The 18808-nt window shown below is 50.2% G+C and overlaps 1 protein-coding gene across 1 annotated transcript in view; it reads left to right on the forward strand.

Moving 5' to 3' along the window:
• LOC130043363 (poliovirus receptor-like) overlaps positions 1 to 18808 on the forward strand; it is a 198319-nt gene that overhangs the window by 24940 nt on the left and 154571 nt on the right. The window contains exons 2-4 of the mRNA XM_056135618.1: positions 1787 to 2149; positions 4612 to 4729; positions 5999 to 6147. Coding sequence (XP_055991593.1) covers positions 1787 to 2149; positions 4612 to 4729; positions 5999 to 6147 — 630 coding nt within the window. The remainder of the gene's footprint in view (positions 1 to 1786; positions 2150 to 4611; positions 4730 to 5998; positions 6148 to 18808) is intronic.

Genomic DNA, 18808 nt, shown 5'->3' on the forward strand with positions numbered 1-18808 from the left:
TCAGGCTATACTGTTGTGGGATGAGAGAGTAGCCAAGAAGTCTGGAACACACTTGTTTGCCTAATTAAGAAGCCTTTATTAATCCACAGGGGCTGCTGAACTTAAAAAGCGGTGTTTCAGAGCAAGGAACAGCCACAAACTCAATCCAGGCAGAGTTTTCATACATTAGTGTCTTGTCCTGTTTGGTAACATGCATTGGCTCTTTTCCTGAGCAAGTGAGCATGATCTCAGTGATGTAGGCAGGCAGGTAGATAGGGAAGGCCCCTCCCTCAAGGCAATGGCAAGGCAATGAATTTCCTGGGAAATAATAATATCAGGACACCTGAAGTTGTAAAAACAACTTTTCAGAAAACAGGAACAAAAGTCTGATAAAACTTTCACCTGGCCAGCAGCAACAGACCCAGAGAAGGCTGGACACCCCCTCCCCCGACAGAAACTCCAGCAGATACTAAGCCAGGAAAGGCATTTCTTTTTTCCCCTCTTTCTCTTCTCTCTCTCTCTCTCTCTCTCTCTCTCTCTCTCTCTCTCTCTCTCTCTCATTGAATCACCTTGACATAGAGTTGCAAAACTTTTATGTTTGAGTTTCAGTCATACAATGATCGAGCACCCATCTCTCCATCAGTGCACATTTTCTACCACCAATGTTCCCAGTGTAAACCCATCCCAGCTCTCCCCCTGCCTCTATAGGAGAAAATTTCCCCCATACTCTCTCTCTACTCTTGGGCATTATGGTTTGCAATATAGATACTGAGAGACTATATCATGCTTGGTCCTCTATCTACTTCCAGCACACATCCTCCATCCCGAACGATCCCTCCAACCCTCATAGACTTAGTGATCCCTTCTCTATTCCAGCTTCCTTCTCCCCCAGCTCATGAGGTAGGATTCCAACTATGGAGCAATATTCCTGGGCCTTGTGACTACTGTCATTGGGTGTCAGTCTCATATTATGTTATTTTATATTCCACAAATGAGTGCAGTCATTCTATGTCTGTCTCTCTCTTTCTGACTTATTTCACTTAGCATGATACTCTCCATGAAACCAAGTTTCATGACTTCATCTTTCCTAACAGCTGCATAGTATTCCGTTGTGTTTATAACTAAAGTTTCTTTAACCAGTCATCTATTCTCGGCCACTCAGGTAGTTTCCAGATTTTAGCTATTGTGAACAGTGCTGCAATAAACATATATGTGCAGTTGTCATTTCTACTGTGCTTTTTTGCACCCTCGGATGTATTCCCAGCAGTTGTATTGCGGGGTCATATGGAGGCTCAGGGGGATCAAACAGGATGCTGAAGTTTGAACTCAGGATGGTTGCATGTAACCACCTTAGCAATTGTATTATTGCTGCAGCCATTGGATTTTTGAGGGAGGGCATACCCAGCAATAGTGAAGGGTTAATCCTGGATCTGTGCTCAGAGATCATCTTGGTGTGTTGGGGACCATACTGGGTGGCAGGGATCTGAGTCAGTCTGCCATGCACTATCTGCTGTACTATTTCTCTGGACCCCTAACATGTAATTTTCTTTTTTCTTTTAAGTTTTAAGGGTCACACTCATTTTGCTACGGATCACTCCTGGTCTGAACCCACAGTACACCTGTCAGTTCCTTATCCCACCCTGCCCCACCTAACTAGCCCTTCGCCCCACCCCAATATCCATCCCTCTGGCTTGAAGGTGACCACCACCCACCTGAACACCCCGGGGCTCCTCCCCACACAGACCTGGGTCCCGAGATCTGCAGCCTCTCAGACTTGCCCCTCTTCCCTCCTTCATTTCCCCCACAGGGGCCAAGGAGGTGGTCTTGCTGGCACCCACAGAGGTGGATGGCTCCTTGGGCAGTACTGTGACCCTGCTGTGTCACCTGCAACATCTGGAGTCCAAAATCCAGCGGGTCACTCAGATCAGGTGGAAGCGGCTGGAGTTGCTGGGGGACCCCAGCATTGTGGCCGAATTCCACTGGGAGTGGGGTCCCAGCATCCTGGAGCCCGACCGTGTGGGGTTCTTGGCCGCCCGGTTGGGTGCGGACCTGCTGGACGCCTCGTTGGCCATAAGTGAGCTGAGCCCTGGGGATGAAGCCAACTACACCTGTGAGATCCACATCGGCACATCCCAGATGTGGAGCGCAAGCACCTGGCTCAGGGTGTTCTGTGAGTGTGAAGGGCGGGGCTTCCCCGAGAGGCGTGATTGTGGGCGGGGCTTCTAGTCATGTTGTTGGGGGCTGGGCTATTGGGTACTAGGGGTCCAGGAACTACTCAGAGATTGAAGGGGCAGCACAGAAACCAAAGAAGGTAAAGCTGCAGCGGTGGGGTTGGGGGTGCATGTGGGGCTGGTTATAGGGGAGGTGTGTGGGTCAGGAAAGAGGGGATGGCCTAGTTCTTACATAGGAATTTGGGGAGTATTTTCGTTAGGCTTTTCCTTCCTTCCTTCCTTCCTTCCTTCCTTCCTTCCTTCCTTCCTTCCTTCCTTCCTTCCTTCCATCTTCCCTGCCTCCCCTCCCTCCCTCCCTGGGACTGGGCAGTTATTCCAAGCCAGATTTGGGACCTGGATTAACTCCCTGACTCCCCCGAGTTTATCCAGGTCAAGACTGAGAGCTGAGTTGCGCATGCTCAGTTCCTGCCTCCAACCCAGTGACAACAGCGCTGCAGTGACCCCACCACTGACACCAGCACACTCACCCTCATTGTCTACACCAGAGCACCAGCACCATCGTCCATTGTTGGGTCACAGATATTCCTGTTCCCCGTTGCCTCCCTGACTGTTGTCTACACTGAGTCCCACACTGTCTACACCTGCTCCTTCAGCAGCGACCACACACTGCCTCAGGTGCTCTCTGTCCCGGGCTGCCCATTCTGGCACCCTGCTGCCCCCCAAACCCCCTCTGCTCGGCTCCCAGCCCATTCCTACCCCCCTTTCCAACATCTCCAACAGCGCTTTCCAATCCCTGTCCACAGACTGGTGCCGATCTGCAGAAATTTCCTGCTGGGCCACAGGAAAATTCACTAGGACTTGTTAGTAGCATTTTGGTTTAACGCTTTAGTTCTGGTTATTTGTAAGTTAAATAAATTATATATAGAATTATATATAATTCTATATAGAATTCTACATAGAATTCTATATATATAATTCTATATAAAATTTTTATTATGATAATAGAATTAAGAATGAATACACAAAGCACATTATAAATTTTGTTTATCTCTTTTTTTAGTGGTTGGTGAAATATTTCTATTTTCCCTGGTCTGTAGGTGCAAAAGTGTTTAAAGCCACTGGTCAACATTGGTTCCCGGGGTGAACCAATATAATATTCCCGGTCTACACTAGAGGTCGAGGGTACAACTAGGGGAGTTCTCACTGTACCCTGTGTCATCTACACTGACTGCTGAGACCCTGTCTCCGTGGACCTCATTCATTTCCTATCCTGTCTACACTGGCCCTGCAGGAGAAGGGTCTACACTGTCCATTCCGGCACAGAACACACTGTCCTTTGCCCAGCTCCAAGGGGCTCTCTATCTGCCTCACAGCTGACTCCCTCCTGCACCATGGCTGTCTACATGGCCCCCAATATATCTGCCTGGTCCTCTCCACACAGCCTCACTCCTACTAATGCCCCTAGATGAGGCTCTTGAATAGCCAGCTGTGGGCCACTGCGGGGCCCTGTCCTGAGCGTCCCCCACGTGTGTGTCTTGTAAGTGTCTTGACATACACTCCATGGACTGTCTGCATCTCATATCAGCTGTTAAGGGGTGCTTGTATGCCCATACCCACCCCAGCGCTGCCCAAAGGAGCAGCAGAGACCGTTCGAGTCTCCCCAGCACAGCTAAGAACAAAGACAGTGAAACTGTCCAGAGGAAGAAGATCAGTGTTTGTTTTTGGAGGAAGGCCACACCCGGAGATGCTCAGGAGTTACTCCTGAGTGTACTCAGGAATTACTACTGGTGGTGTTGTGTTGGGAGACCATATGGGTTGCTAGGAATTGAACCTAGGTTGACTGCGTGCAGGGGTTAATGTCCTACCCACTGTATTACCTGTCCTGCTGACAGGAGAACAGAGTTTGGAGCATTCATTGTACTTAGAACCTCCACAGCAGCTTAGATAATCAGTCACAGAACCTTTTACTCTTCTCTGCTCTGTCACTAATTCTGCATCTTGGTTCCTCTGGACTATAGCATGTCAAGGGCTTCGTGGTCACCGTGCCAGTTGACAGGCAGTGTGGACAGTGAGATCCAGACTCATGTCTACACTGGTCCAGCCTAGTATACAGCCGTTCACAGCCTGTCTTTCCCCCCTGCCCACACACACTCTGCTGCATTTGCAGGCCCTGGCAGGAGGGAGCAGAGCAGAAATTCTCCATCACATGACACTGCAGAGCAGGGGCTGGGCCTCTCAAAAACACAAGCGAATTTGACATCTGTCCCCAGGTCACTAAAGGGACACAGCAAGACTCTGACCCTCCCAGGATACCCCTATGTGCCCAGAGTTATTGTCAATTTGCTCAGATTCAGCAGCCCCTGGTGTCCCCTGTTTGAACTGTGGGTGATGGCTCTTCTTCTCCTCAAATGTGGGTCCCTCAGGGCTCCTGTCATTGAGATTGTCCCTGTTCCCCTCACAGATGCCCCCCAGGTCTCTATTGCCCTCTATGATGACATTGGGCAGCAGGGCCGCAGGGAGACCAGCCTCACCTGTGATGCCCGCAGCAACCCGGAGCCCAAGAGTTATGACTGGAGCACGTGAGTCCTGGACTAATCCAGGTCCGAGGGGAGATACCATGGGGGGGGTTGCTGTAAGGTCTGAGGGAGGAGGCTGGGATGGACTCCCAGTTATTGGGGGACAGCACCTGAGTGCCCAGACTCCAAGGGGAAGGATGGGGCTGATGTGCTCCTACACCTGAGAAAGGTGCTGGGAGCATGGCCAGGGTCTGAGGGAGGAAGTTGGGGATGGATAAGTGGGTCTGAAGGAGGATGACAGGTGATGGACCTCAGGGTCTGACAGAAGAACATCTGTGGATGTATCCCTCGATCTGAGGGGGGAGACACAGGGCATGGATTCTTGGGTCTGAGGGAGGAGGTGCTGGGGATACCCTCCTGATTCTGAGGGAGAAGGCCGTGTGATGGGTGCCAGGGTCTGAGGGAAGAGGTACTGGGGGTGAACTCCTGGGTCTGAGGAGGCTGGGGATGAACTGCTGGTCTTCAAGGAAGGAGAAGCAGAGGGATCCAGACAGGGTCACCTCTGACTCTATTAGACTGTCTTGCCTGTGGCAGGACCTCAGCTCAGTGGTGGACAGGAATCCACATGGGAGACCTGGGCACAGCCCCAGCAAGAAAATCCAGGTTATCTTTAAATTAAATGAAGGGATCTGTCACACAGCGTTTCTGGGGGTCTCAGCCCAGAAGCAGGTACCCCAGCTCTTCCCAGGGCTGCTCTTTGCCCCATCCCCACCCTCCTGCTCCGATCCCCACACTCCCCACTCAGCTCTGGGCCATGCGGTGTCAAAGATCACCTACAGCCAGTAGGGGCTTCATTAGCTGGGGTCCACCCCCAAGAACCTGGAGACCAGGGTAAAGGAGGCGGTAACTGACTCCAGAGTCTGAGGGATCGGGGCAGCTCTGGGGACCCAACCTAGGGCCTGGGCTTTACTCTGAGTGAGGCAGGAGTTCTCAGTGTCACTGAGCAGAGGAGGGCCTGGAGTTCTGTTCTAGTGAGTTCTCTCAGGCCACCAGGTATCTGCTTGGTGGGGGTGGAGGGGACAGGTGAGCAAGAGCCTGGGGATAGGGTCAGAAGCAGCTCTCATACACCCTGAGGACTAGAAAGTTTTGGATGGATTCTGAAGGTAAGTCTCAGGACCTGCTGAGCAGCAGTAGGGGTGTGAGAGGGAGAGTCTGAGGGACTCCAGGTACCTCTCAATTTGGGTCACACACGGAGAGGTGCTGGCGTTCCTCAGTCCCTGTCACTTTGGGCTCCAGCAGAGGCCCCATTCTCACCTGCCTGTGTCCCCCCAGTACCACGGGCCCCCTGCTCCCCTCTGCTGTACCCCAGGGCTCCCGACTCCTGATCCAGCCCACTGAGGAGTCAATCAACACGACCTTCATCTGCCTGGTTTCCAATGACCTAGGGACGGGACAGGCAGCCATGAGTTTCCATATCCCAGGTGAGGACCAGCGGGGAGCACAGAGACACCCCAGGAGGTGGTGGGCAGGAGGAGGAATGGGAGGGTCCCTGTGGAAGGATCCCCTCAGCCATGAGTTGCTCCCGGACTCCTGCTGAGACCTCTGTCAGGACACTCAGAAAGACCTTTCTAGGGGCTGGGGCCGAGCTCTCACCATTGCAACTGCTGGAAACGCCACAGTTGGAGGAGAAAACAGCCCCGTCAGGTTTGATTCAACCTGGGAACCCCAAATGTGTGTGAAACAGGAACATCCCCTATTTTGTCTGCACTGTAGTCATACTGACTCTAGTTTCACGCCAACGTTGCCCTCAGTAATCTGGGGCAGGTATCCCAGCTCTTCCCAGCGCCTGCTCTGTGCCCCATTCTCACCCTCCTGCCATCCTCCTGGGGATGGGATCCTGGGTCTGAGGGAGGAGGCATTGTGATGGGTACCAGGTCTGGAATTACAGGTGCCCACCTCACCGTTTAGTAGGTCTGGGGAAAACCCAACAACTTTTCTTATGTATGTATGTATGTATGTATGTATGTATGTATTTTCGTGACACCCAGGGTTGCTCAGTGCTTATTTCTGCTTTGCACAGTGATCACTCCTGGCAGCACTAAGTTGACCATATGGGGTTCTGGGGATGGAACTCAGATAGTCTGTGTGCAGGGCAAGGGTCCTCCCTTGCTGTCCTGTCTCTCAGGTCCCTGAACTCAACACTGACAGTGGCTCTGGACAATCCCAGAGCCACACAGAGGGGAGCACTCTGATTGGTGAGTCCTGGGTCCCTGCCCTAGACCACAGAGCTCTATGGAGTGACAGTAGGGGCTGCCCATAGGAGTGAGGGGCGATGTTCGCAGGCAGGGAGACCCCAGAGTCTCTGATCCTAACACCTGTCTCCTCCTCTCCCCCCAGGATCTCCCCAGGAACCGTCACCCTCACGCTCGACTATCCGGATTGGTCTCTTGGTTTCAGGAATCGTGTTGGTGGCTGTGCTGGGGGCTCTGGTTTATTGCTGGAATCAGAAACAGTCCTGTGAGTATCTCTGGAACATTTCCCCCCCGTGTGTCGGCCCTGAGCATCCTGAACCCTGATTGCTGAGCTTGACCCGGTGAGAGACTCTGTGCTCTTTCCCTCAGGAAGCTTGTCCTACTTGTCCCCACAATTGGTCAGCCCTGACCCTGCAGACAGGGACACTGAGGCAGGGGCTGATCTCCCACCCCGAGGAGTGAGGCCCCCGATTCCAGGGCCTGTCAGCACTGGGCACCCACCAGAGGCATGGGGGGACCGAGGGCAGATTGACAACCCCGGTTATTCCTCATGTCCCTTTTAGATGAGAACCCCCTAATGCTCCTACAGAAAGGAGGGAGCCGCAGGAACTGAAACTCTGGACCACCCTGCAGAGTTGAGGAGGAAGAACTGGGAAATATGAAGTAACAGGCCATGATGGGCTCAGCCAATATTGATAAATGATTAATTATCAGACTGTGGGCCTGGAGCCATAGTGCAGCAGGTAGGATGCCTGCCTTGCATAGAGCCAACCCCCTGTTCGACACTGGCTCCCTATTTGGTCACCCATGTCCACCTTGAGTGAACCATGAGTGCAGAGCTAGGAGTAAGTCTTGAGAACCAGTGGTTGTGGCCCAAATCCTAATAATAATAATAATAATAATAATAAGAAGAAGAAGAAGAAGAAGAAGAAGAAGAAGACTGGGATAGGATTCAGCCTGTGTTGATTTTATTGATTGATAATTAATAACAGGCAGGGATGGAGTTTGGTGGTAGAACACATCACAGCACATGTGGGATGATGATTTTGATCCCCGACACTGCAAAAAACTAAATCCAAAGAAAAGAATCAAATGAATCTGGAGTTTTCTCCACCCCTCTTAAAACTGGGGTCATGAGGGAAGGAGGAGCCCTGTGAGCCTGGAGTCGCGGGCCCCGCACCCAGGGGTCTACCTGTGACTGCCCAAGGGATCCTGATGTGTCTGCTCTGTGTCCACAGGTCAGGACCCCCCAAACGCCCCTGATCACGAGGTAAGTGCAGGCAGGTGCTGAAGTAGGTGAGGTGCCCATAGAGCACTGCCCAGTTGCTCTCCCAGGATCACCCCCTGTGATGCCCCCAAATCTGCCGCATGAGACTCAAAGGCCGAGTCTAGTTTGCTGGGTCTGTGCTTGGGGCTGATGTTAAATTTCTGTTCTGCCACTCCTAACTCTGGGCTCAGGGGTTACTCAGGGTAGGGTTTTGGGGACCATGTGTTTCACGTGAACAAACACAAGCCCCAAATGGGCAAAGCATGTGCTCAACCAGGCAAGCATCACTCCTCCCAGTGCCCCTCAAATGTGGGGTCTGCATTTTAATGGGCACCCCTTGCGGGCCCCCCATGCTGCATCTGGGGATATTGACCAGCCCCCAGAAGAAAGACCCACAGGCCTGACTTCTGTGTCATGGGGCTGCAGGGAGAGTCGCTAGTTCTGTCTGAAAGGAACTTGCAGGTCAGGTTTGAATCTTCCCTTTCCAGGCTGTCTCCTGTGCAGCTGTGCAGTGAAGCCAGCGCTTCCCAGGACCCATCGACACAGGGCACCAGGGAACAGACGCACTGATCTGGAGATACTGGGGCAGGGAGGAGGAATCAAGGCTGGCAGCTGTCCCCAGGACAAAGCTCCCTCCATAGACGAGGCCCTGCCCCAGCCAGCCCTCAGGGGGTCTCTTCTGAATCCTAACATAGTGCAAAGGTGCGAGCTTGGGGTCCCATCACAACCCACAGTTTCCAGAGTGACTGGAAGGACTCACAGAACTCAGGAGAGCTGGGCGGTACCTCACCCTGACCTTGTGCAATCCAGGTCTGCAAAGGGAAAATTTGGGGGTTCTTGGGGGACCAGCTTGGGCGCTGCTCTTTCCTGCCAAGTCCCATCCACCATCTTCTCCCAGGACCCCACGTGTCAACCCCCACCAGCAACTCAGCTCAGCTCCACGTCCAGAGTTTCTCTGGGTTCCCCTTGGGGCCGTCCTGGGCTCTAGCCCTGGTAGAAATGCAGCCAATACACATCAGCAGATGCCCACAGTCAGCGTAGACTCTTTCCAAACCCCATCCCATACCCCTTCTGTCAAAACAATGACAGCTATTGTGAAGTTGTAAGTTTGATCCCTGGTGCCCCCCAAATGTGCTGAGTGTAAATCAGTGGTTCGCTGACACTGGATCCTGCCCTGATAATGAACTGAGCATGATCAGTGGTCCACAGCCAAGGTTATTTGTCATGTTGAGTTCTCCACCTAGGTACACATAATTGCTGCATTCGGAGATGTTTGTTCCATTGAGAGCAAATAGAATGTCAGGAACTAGTATGTTTCTTATGAACATTGTCTTCGTGAGATTCAGCTGCAGTTTGACCTTTCCACACTCACAGTCAAAGTCAGCGAGCATTCGTGCTACTTGACTGATATTTGGTGTTATTAGAACGATGTAGAGAAGCAGAAGTGGTGTAGTTGCTGCCCGTCGACCTTCACTCCCATTCCTTCCCATTCCAGTGGTCGCATGATATTCTTGAGGGTGTCACTGAAGAGTTTCGGTGAAATGGTATTGCCTTGCCAAACCCCTCTCTTTATGTCGATGATCACTTCCTTGTAGAATGGTGAGACTCTGGTGAGATTCCATAGTACAGCTAACAGAGGACCCTTATGTACTGAGTTTGAACTCCCTGTTTGACTAGAGCTTCAATGACCACTTCAGTCTCAAGAGAATTGAAGGCCTTTTTTAAATGGATAAACGTTAAACAGAGCATCATCTTGAACTCTTGCGAAAACTCCATGAACTTGGTCACCATGTGGATATGGTCGATCGTGCTGAATCCTTTTCGGAACCTGGCTTGCTTACATAGTTGTCCTTTGTTTAGTGTTCTGCCAATCCTACTCAGGATGACTCAAGTGAATAACTTGTAGACGACGGTCAACAGGCATTTAGGTCGATAGTTGCCGATTTCGTGGATGTCTCCCTTCTTGTACAATAGAACGGTTCTGCTGGTTTTCCATTGGGATGGAAACTTGCATTCAGACAGGTAGCGTGTGAAGAGCCGAGCCAGTGTATTGATGAGTACTGATAGCAGGTTCTTCAGGTGTTCGGGTCTTACCTTGTCTGGACTGGGTTCTGTTTGCTTCTTTACCAACGAAAAGGCATGTCGGAATTTGGAAGGGAGAATGTTGGGGACGACATATACATCGTGCGGAATTTGGTATGTGGGCAGGTGGACACAAAGAGTGGCTATCGAAGAGATCCGAGTACAAGTCATGGATAATCTTCTCCATTGCCCTTCCTGAAGATGTGATAGATCCATCAGGACTTCAGAGGGCAGTCATCTTGGTCTTGTAGTTGGCAAAGGACAGGCGGGCATTGTGAATGTTTTCCCCAGCTTCTGCCGCATCTGCCAGCACTGCTGCTCTTCTCTCTTTGAGGTCTTCCTTTCTCGCCTCTCTGCACTGCTTTGCGAGCTCAGACGTTCACTTGTGGTTACCTGAGGCTTGCACCAAGCCACGTTGGCGAATGAGCTCAAAAGTTTTCAAAGAAAGGAGTCTTTTTGTGGCTCTCTCTCTCTCTCTCTCTCTCTCTCTCTCTCTCTCTCTCTCTCTCTCTCTGTGTTCCTCGCACAATCATGGAGGTGCTGAACCAGTCTATCGTATTTCTTATGTAATAAATAATAAAAAAAAAACCCTGCTGTGGTAGGAGTTCAGGGTCCTTGTCAAGACTTCACTGTGCTGGATGAGACTTGGACCCTAGCCCGAGCAAGAAATAAAGGTTCCTTTGTTTTGCATTCTCATGTGTGGAACTGGTCTCTCTGCAAATGGAAAACCTTAGACCCGCATAAAATACCCTAAAAGTAGGGCCCCACAGAAGGGACTGGAATGACCCAGAGCAAGTTGTAAGCAACCCTGACATCTAAATGGGATAGGCCAAGCACTAAGAGTGAGGTCTTTCATTGTGTAAAAAAATTTTTGGCCACTCAGAGCTCAGTGCTTGGGGGTTACTCAATGTGGAGCTTGCAGGATCCTGTGGGTCCAGGGTGTAGAGCGGGTCCTTCAGTACACACAGCAAAGCTCAGCCAGGTTTGTGACTCCCCTTGCTGTCCCTCAAACGCGGGGTTGCATTCCCTCATGCTGCATCTGGGGAAACTGCCCGGACTCCTGGGAGGACGCATAGGCCTGACATCCGGTTGCATGGCTGCAGGGAGAGTTGCTGGTTTTGTCAAAAGAACCTTGAGGGTCAGGTTTGAATCTTCCCTTTCCAGGCTATCTCCTGTGCAGCTGTAAAGAGAGAAGCCAGCGCTTTCCAGGACCCTCCGACAGAAGGCGCCAGGGAACAGAAGGTCTAAGCTAGACAACTGATAGAGGGTCCCTAGGCTGGACACTTTGCCAAACAAAACCCCACCTGAATACTCTCTTCTGGCCCCAGACATCCCTCAGGGAGTCCCCTCTGCATCATAACACAGTGGGAAAGTGCGAGCTTGGGGTCCTCAGCACACAATATCCTCTCTCTGGATGTTCATCTCTCCTCCATCAACCTGATACACATTCTACCCCAAAGGTTCTGTCTCAGCATCCCAGGGCTTCCCAGGAATGTAAAATTCTGCCTGGGAGCCTAGGCTGGCAGGGAAAGCAAGATAATGGGCAATTGTGCCTAGAGAGTGTTAGGATGCAGATCGAAATCTCCCTTTAAGGACAAAGAGACTCCATAGACTGCAAACAGCAAGTAGGGTTTATTGTAAGACTGGCTAGCCAGGGTCTAGCTGCCCACGCAGAAACGTGGCTCCGGCAGGATGGACAAGACCCCAAGCTTCTCCAAAGAAGATCTTATATAGGCCTTCAACAGCCTTTATAGCAGGGCCCGCGCATTTCATAGTCAATAGATTTTTAATAACCCACACTTTCCTGACGGATCCATTTTAAAGCACAACACTACTTAGCCTATAGATTAAAGATCAGCCTTTGCATCAGTGCTTAGGAACTTCCTGGTTTTTAGGGCAGTCCTGGGTCTTGTGAGAGACATCTGGTTATCTGGTCTGACCCCCACCCTTCTCGTGACCAGCAACTCGGGGCACCTGTATCTGAATTTCTTGCTCAGGGGCAGAAAAAACAGTTATTTTGCAATGCGGGTTCCTGTTAAGCTAAACTAAATTCATTTTGGTGGTTCATTTTAAGCCTGTCCCTTACAGAGAGATTTAGACCAGCCACACACTCCTGTGATTTTCTGGCTTCTTTTGTAAACACTTGCCAACCCATAAGGAATGCCAGGAGTCTTTAAAAGGGTATCACAAAAACCCCTTTCCCTAATGTAGTCCCATACTAAGTTTCTCACCACTGGCGAACTCCTCTTCTCTTCTCTTTTACTTTCCAATAAACTTTTCTACTTTCCAACTCTGAGGCTGAGCATCTTTATTACTCAATACTTTTATTGTTTTTTTTAAGAAGGAGGGAGAGAAAGTGAGATAGGGTAACATGATTAAGAGGGTATGGGGCTTCTCCAAAGGAGGAGAGAGAACCCCTACACATACCCCATCATTAGATATGAAAGCATGAAGGTACACATCTCAGTAGGGGAGATGTGGGCGACACATGTGCTCGGACACCTCCTCTGAAATAAGGCTGGACCTCCCGTAAGGACTGCCCCAAATCAGGGAAGCCCCCTAAACCCTGTCCCGTTTGCAAAGGAGATCACTTGAAGAGGGAATGCACAGGGGCGAGACTCCCCAACCCCCATTCCAGTGGGGACCTGGAATTGTGGGTTCCAAGGCTTTTTCTCCAGGAGGCCCCAGCGTATATGACAGTGAAACTCTCTGTGAGTCTGCAGTAACCTTAGGAGTAGAGTCCTTCTGTCAGCTTCCTCTCAGACACTGAGGCAGTAATCTCAGTCCTTCTCTCCTTTAAGGACATCTGTCTCTAACGTCTGTCACTGTGTATGTATGTGCAAGGGGAAGTCTGCTTCTACCTCACCTGCATCAGAAGGACTCCCTGAACTACGGGGGCTGTGGCGGGTACTCACCCTGACCATGTGGGATCAGGATCTGCAAAGGAAAAAGCACAAGGGATCCCAGAGGGTAAGCCTGGACTCTGCTGGTTCCCGCTGGGTCCAACCCACCATGTTCTCCCAGAACTCTGCATTCCGACCTTCACTAGGCAGCTCGGCCCAGCCCCAGAGCTTCTGTGGGGTCACAGTGGATACAGGGGTCCCTCATGGTGATGGAGGCAGTTAGATGGGAAGGGCCCCATGGAAATAGAATTCCTGGGGAGTAGTTAAACCACCTAGCCCTAAGGCCTTCAACAACCCACCTGGTGATCTAGGGGGCCTGATAAGACCTTTCTGGTGCCAACAGACCTGGAGAAGGCTGGACCCCTGTCCTAGAGAAACTCCAGCAAGAACAAAGGCCAGGAAAGGGGTTTCCAGGAGGACCACTCCCAACTCGGTCCTCTTGAGTGTGTTACTCTCTCAGTTTTCCTCTGTCCTTCCCCTTCCTAAAAGCTTCCAAATAAAATGTTTTAACTTCACTGTCTATCTAATTCTGAAACTCCTTTCTTCGAGAAAGACAAAAACCTGGAAACTATGGGGAAGGCCTCGGACTGACTTTTCTTTTGTGCCCAAAACAATTTCTTACTCCAACCTAAGTCCGTGGCTGCCTGAAAAATCAGTTGGTGGGATTAAATTCCAAGCCAAAAGACCAAGTGGACTTCAATGTGGCTTGACAGTCACCTGGTGAGGCGGGCTGTGCTCTGAACCTTGCGGTGCAGGGGCTTATCACAGACTTTATCAGTACTCGCCTTCCCAGTAGGTCACTGGGTGGCAGAGACAGATTGGGAGAAATCCCAATCTCCTCGCTGCCTCACATAAGCCATCTGTGGGGCCCACAGACTTCACAGGGCCGACCTGGGCTCTAGCCCCAGCAGGGATCCAGGCAATACAGTCACCAGATACCCCATAACCACACAGATGTCATAGACTCTCCAGCTGGACCCCCATGTGCCCTCCTGTGACCCTCCTCCACCTTCAAACAAAGACTCTGCTACCAAGTGGGAGAGCCCAGAGTTCAGGGCAAATCCCGAAGCCAGAGTCAGAATCAGCCCTTCCTGAATATGGGCTCCTAAATGATCCACTAGGCACAAAATCTCTGTAAGGATCTGAAATCTGAGGCATGGGAGCTGGCTGTCTGGCCTCTATCACTTGCCTTGAAGCAAGAAGTCATGAGTTTGATCCATGGTGCCCCCACATGTCCTGAGCATGAATCCAGTGTCTTGAGTCCTTCCCCAATGATGCAGTTGAGCATGATCGTTGAGCACAGTCAGGTATGTGCGAACACCACAACAAAAGAGTGGGTGCCCTGGTGAGCCGTGCAAGTGAAGATGGTGAACACTGAAGTGTCCAGCACACTGTGAGCCCCACAGCAACCCGAGTGACCATCATGACCAGCACATGTGGGAACCCCAGCCAAGGAAGCACCCGGCTGAGCACAGTAGCTAACCCAGCCAAAGTCACTGCATCAGTGGCAGAGGCAGAGGGAAGGGGATGTGACTTTTCATTTAATTATTTTGATATATATTTTTTCACTTCTTTGGGTCACACCCAGTGATTCTCGAGGACCCTGTGGTGTCAATATTAGCACCAAGTCTTCTTGCTTGGGAAACCTTCAGTCCGCCATTTGAACTACAGACCAGATATTTTTATTTTTTCAATTTTGAAAAGTTTTAAAATCTTTCTTTGGAATTTATTTGTTTATTTTTATTTTTTGGTGGGGGTGGTGGTGTACCAATTGATGCTCAGGGGTTTTTCCAGGTTCTGCACTCAGGAATTAACCCTGACTGTACATGGGACTGTACAAGGGACCATATGGGATGCCAGCGATCAAGCCTTGGTTGGCCATGTGCAAGGCAAATGCCTTCTGCCCTGTACTATCACTATGGCCCCAAGACCGGCTATTTTTTTTAAATGCACAGGGCAGAGAGATTTTTCCAGTGTTATGGGCACTTACTTCTTTGAGGCTGACCCAGGTTTGATCCCTGGCACCACATGTGATTCCCCTGAGCCCTGCCAGGAATGATCCTTGAGAGATGAGTCAAGAGCAAACCCTGATCACCGCTGTGTGTGGCACATAAAAAAAAAGTTAAATTGAGGAACTAGATGAGAGACCATGAGTCTGAATCACCTTCTAAGCTGCATGGAGTTTTTATCCAAGAAACCTGGAAGGCAAGAAATATTAATTATTTCAAGTAGTTAAATAACATAGATCTGGGCAAGAAAGACTTGTAAGATGCTGATCTCTGACCTTGAGTGTTGAGGGGTTGCTGATTAGAGACTCAGAACAGAGAAATGCTGAGGAGTTTCTTAGCAGATGAACAGGGCCTCAGACCCAATGCTGCAGCCTCTGTTGCAGTTTCTGGCAACCTATAAAAGGCTCAGTACATCTTTCTATCAGAAAGGGAGAGGCAGAGAAGCTATTTAAGCAGTGGAGTAACTCTCTACTTACCTGTGACACAGAAGGTGTCCAGAGGCAGATACACTAGTTACATAGTGTCACAGCTCAGGTACAGTTCATGGGGAGGGGCCTGTCCCAGGTGGGTCGGTAGCTATTTTTGGAGGTTGTTTCCAGGCAGAAATGGGGATTTGAAAACCAGACGTAGCCCTTGTGCTCAGCTACTACACTAGGTTGCTCTCTTGCAGAAGTCTGTGGTGACAAGCCTTCCCCACTGCCCCTTGTCACCAGTAGGGACTGAGACTGTCCTGGTGCCACACCTAGTCACTCCTTTCCCTCCTGCCTCCCTCTCTCCTGTAGAAGGACCCTTGTGTCAGCCATCTCCAGGAAGTCCAGGAGAAGCTCATGAACCAAGACCCTGAATTCATCGCCCTGCAAAGGCCCTTGTCCATGTCTGGGACAGTCACAGGCTCAGGGATTAGGAACCCATTATTGTACCCACCACTGTTCCCTGGGCCCTGCTCCAGTGCAGGAACAAAGACTCTTACCCAGGAGAGTATTTCTGCACAGAGAGGATGATGGAGGGATGGAGGAATGAATGAGAAGATGGGTAGAGGGATATATATATATATATTATATACATATATAGGAGGATGGAGACTGGTTGTTTGGATACACAACAGATGGACAGAATTACAGACAGATGGCTCAATGATAGATATATAGAAGATATAGAAACAATAGGAGATGGGGCTGATATATCAGGGCTTCACAAGGTGGATGCTACCAAACCCTGGGGTTGCAGGAATGATCCGGAGGAGTAATTTCAATCTTGGACTCAGTTGTGAAGGTAGCAACTCTATTTCTTTACTTAAAGAAAGCCAGTTCTGGGGCCTGAGAGACAGTCCAGTGGGTCAGGCACTTTCCTTGCACACAGTTGACTTGGATTCAGTCTCTGGAAATGCACATGGTTCCCCAAGTTCCACCAGGAGTGAGCCCTGAGCACAGCTGGGTGTGCCCAGAAACCTAAAAAAACTAGGTAAATTTCCAGGAGGATTCTAGCGATTCCTTTACTGAAAATTCAGGAGTTGGTCCTAAGCAGTACAGGTGTAGACCCAACCCACTTTCCCTCTCCAACCACCACCCAGTGAAGATCTTGGGGCTGAAGTAACAGCCCAGGGGCAGGACTCCAGGCCGGGTAGGTGGGAGACAGCAAAGGGTTTCTGGGCAGCCCTGAGGGGGATAAGGAGAAAGAAGGTTCCGGGCTGTGCAGTGAGGCTCCGCCAGGCGGGTTCCAGTGTCTGGGAATAAGTAAACTGCAGTGGGTTCCACACACGGTCTCTGCCTCTGCCCGATAGGGCGCAAGTAGGTCAGCCCCAGAGACTGCTGGGTCCCAGCTATGAAAGGATCCAGGAAATCCCACATGGAAACCTCATGGATCCAACATGAGAAACCAGTGGTGCCAGGACAGTTTGTTACGGCATCTCAGGAACCTGCGCAAACATGGGCAGACCCCAGACCTCTAGACCCCCAGCACCCCAGATACTGGATTTGAAAGGAGAGGGAGAGATTAGGAGAACAAAACTGAAAAAATCAAAAGAAACAAAGAGAACGTTTGTCTCAAACTTTGTTCCCCTTGAACCCCACTTATTTTTTAAATTATTTTCATTTATTTATTTAATCTAATCACTGTGAAATAGACCCTTACAAAGCTGTTCATGACTAGGTTCAGTCAAACAGTGTTCCAACACCCATCCCTCTATCTGTGTACATTTCCCTGCACCAGTGTCCCCTGGTTCCTTTCCATCACCCCACCCTCCCCACCCCAGCCTGCCTCTATGGCAGGCACTTCTCTCTCTCTCTCTCTCTCTCTCTCTCTCTCTCTCTCTCTCTGTCTCTTTCAGTCTCTCGGTCTCTCTCTGTTTCTCTGTCTTTCTCTGTCACTCCATCTCTCTCTCTCTCTCTCTCTGTTTCTCTGCCAATCTATCACTGTCTCTCTCTGTCCCTCTCTCTCTGTATCTCTCTCTCTATCTCTCCCCTTTTGGGCATTATGTTTTGCAATATATTTACTAAAACGTTATCATATATATATGTATCCCTTTACGTACTTTAAACGCTCAGTTCTTGTTCAGCGTGATCATTTCCAGCTATTATTGTCACAATGTCCCTTCTCTATCTTACCTACCCTACACCCCCCACATATTTGTGGTAGATTCCAACCATTGACCAGGCCTTCTAGTGAAAGAATCCAAATTAGGACATTAAATTCTTGTATGCTTCAGCTAACCTGCTATACTGCTTTCCGTAAAACCGCTTGGCTGCTTCGCACTTGGGGGAAGGGAGAGAACCTGGAATGTGAATTGGGCATAACTTCTTGTAAACCCAAGTATGTTAGGATTCAAGTGCATTCACCATCCCAGGGATGTATTGTCTCAGCAAACACCCCTGTCGACGTTTTGGGTAAAGGATAACTTAGGATGCGTGCAGACTGCCCACCCTCCAGGAATGTATTGTTCTAGCTGAGACCCTTGTAAATGTCGTGGGTAATGGATAACTCAAAATGCGGGAGATGACCTAAGGCTTAATGATTCCGGCTATGACTTTGCTTGTGCTGACAATCAATGTACGTAAAGGCTGTGATGTAATTTTAAATGGATTGGTCAAGAAAGTATATGTTGTTACAAATCTATTGGCTATGAAATGCGCGGGCTTTGTTGTAACGGTTGATGAAGGCCTATATAAGATCCCCTTTGAAGAAGCTCAGGGCCCTCAGCCACTGCCCACTCTGGGGTATGCTGTGGAGCCCCAGCATGCTGATCTAAATAAACCCCGTTTGTACTGCTGCAGGAATTGTGTCTGTCTGGTCTCTCCGCGCCTCCCAGGGCCAGGCGACTCCCGATCCCAACACTAGCTCTTGTTGAACCCCACTTCTTATGGGATATTTTGTCACTTTCTCTATTTCTAGGAAGGAGGAAGGTTGAGAGCAAAAATGATATAAAACAAAGAGAATGTGTTGTGCCGATGGTCCCACTTTTTGATGCTTTTTTACTGCCCTGCCATAACCTGCCTCCTAAGTAAATGTTTGCTTGATGATTTTGTGCCCCCCATAAAATCCTTCTGCCGTAGCAGGGAACAGGGCCCTGTGCACACCTGTGTCCCAGCCCCCCTCACGCCTTATCTCCAGGTTAAGTCCCTGTATTCTGAAAG

This window comes from Sorex fumeus, unplaced genomic scaffold, assembly GCF_029834395.1.
Source record: "Sorex fumeus unplaced genomic scaffold, SorFum_2.1 ptg000122l, whole genome shotgun sequence".
In the NCBI taxonomy this organism is placed as follows: Eukaryota; Metazoa; Chordata; class Mammalia; order Eulipotyphla; family Soricidae; genus Sorex; species Sorex fumeus.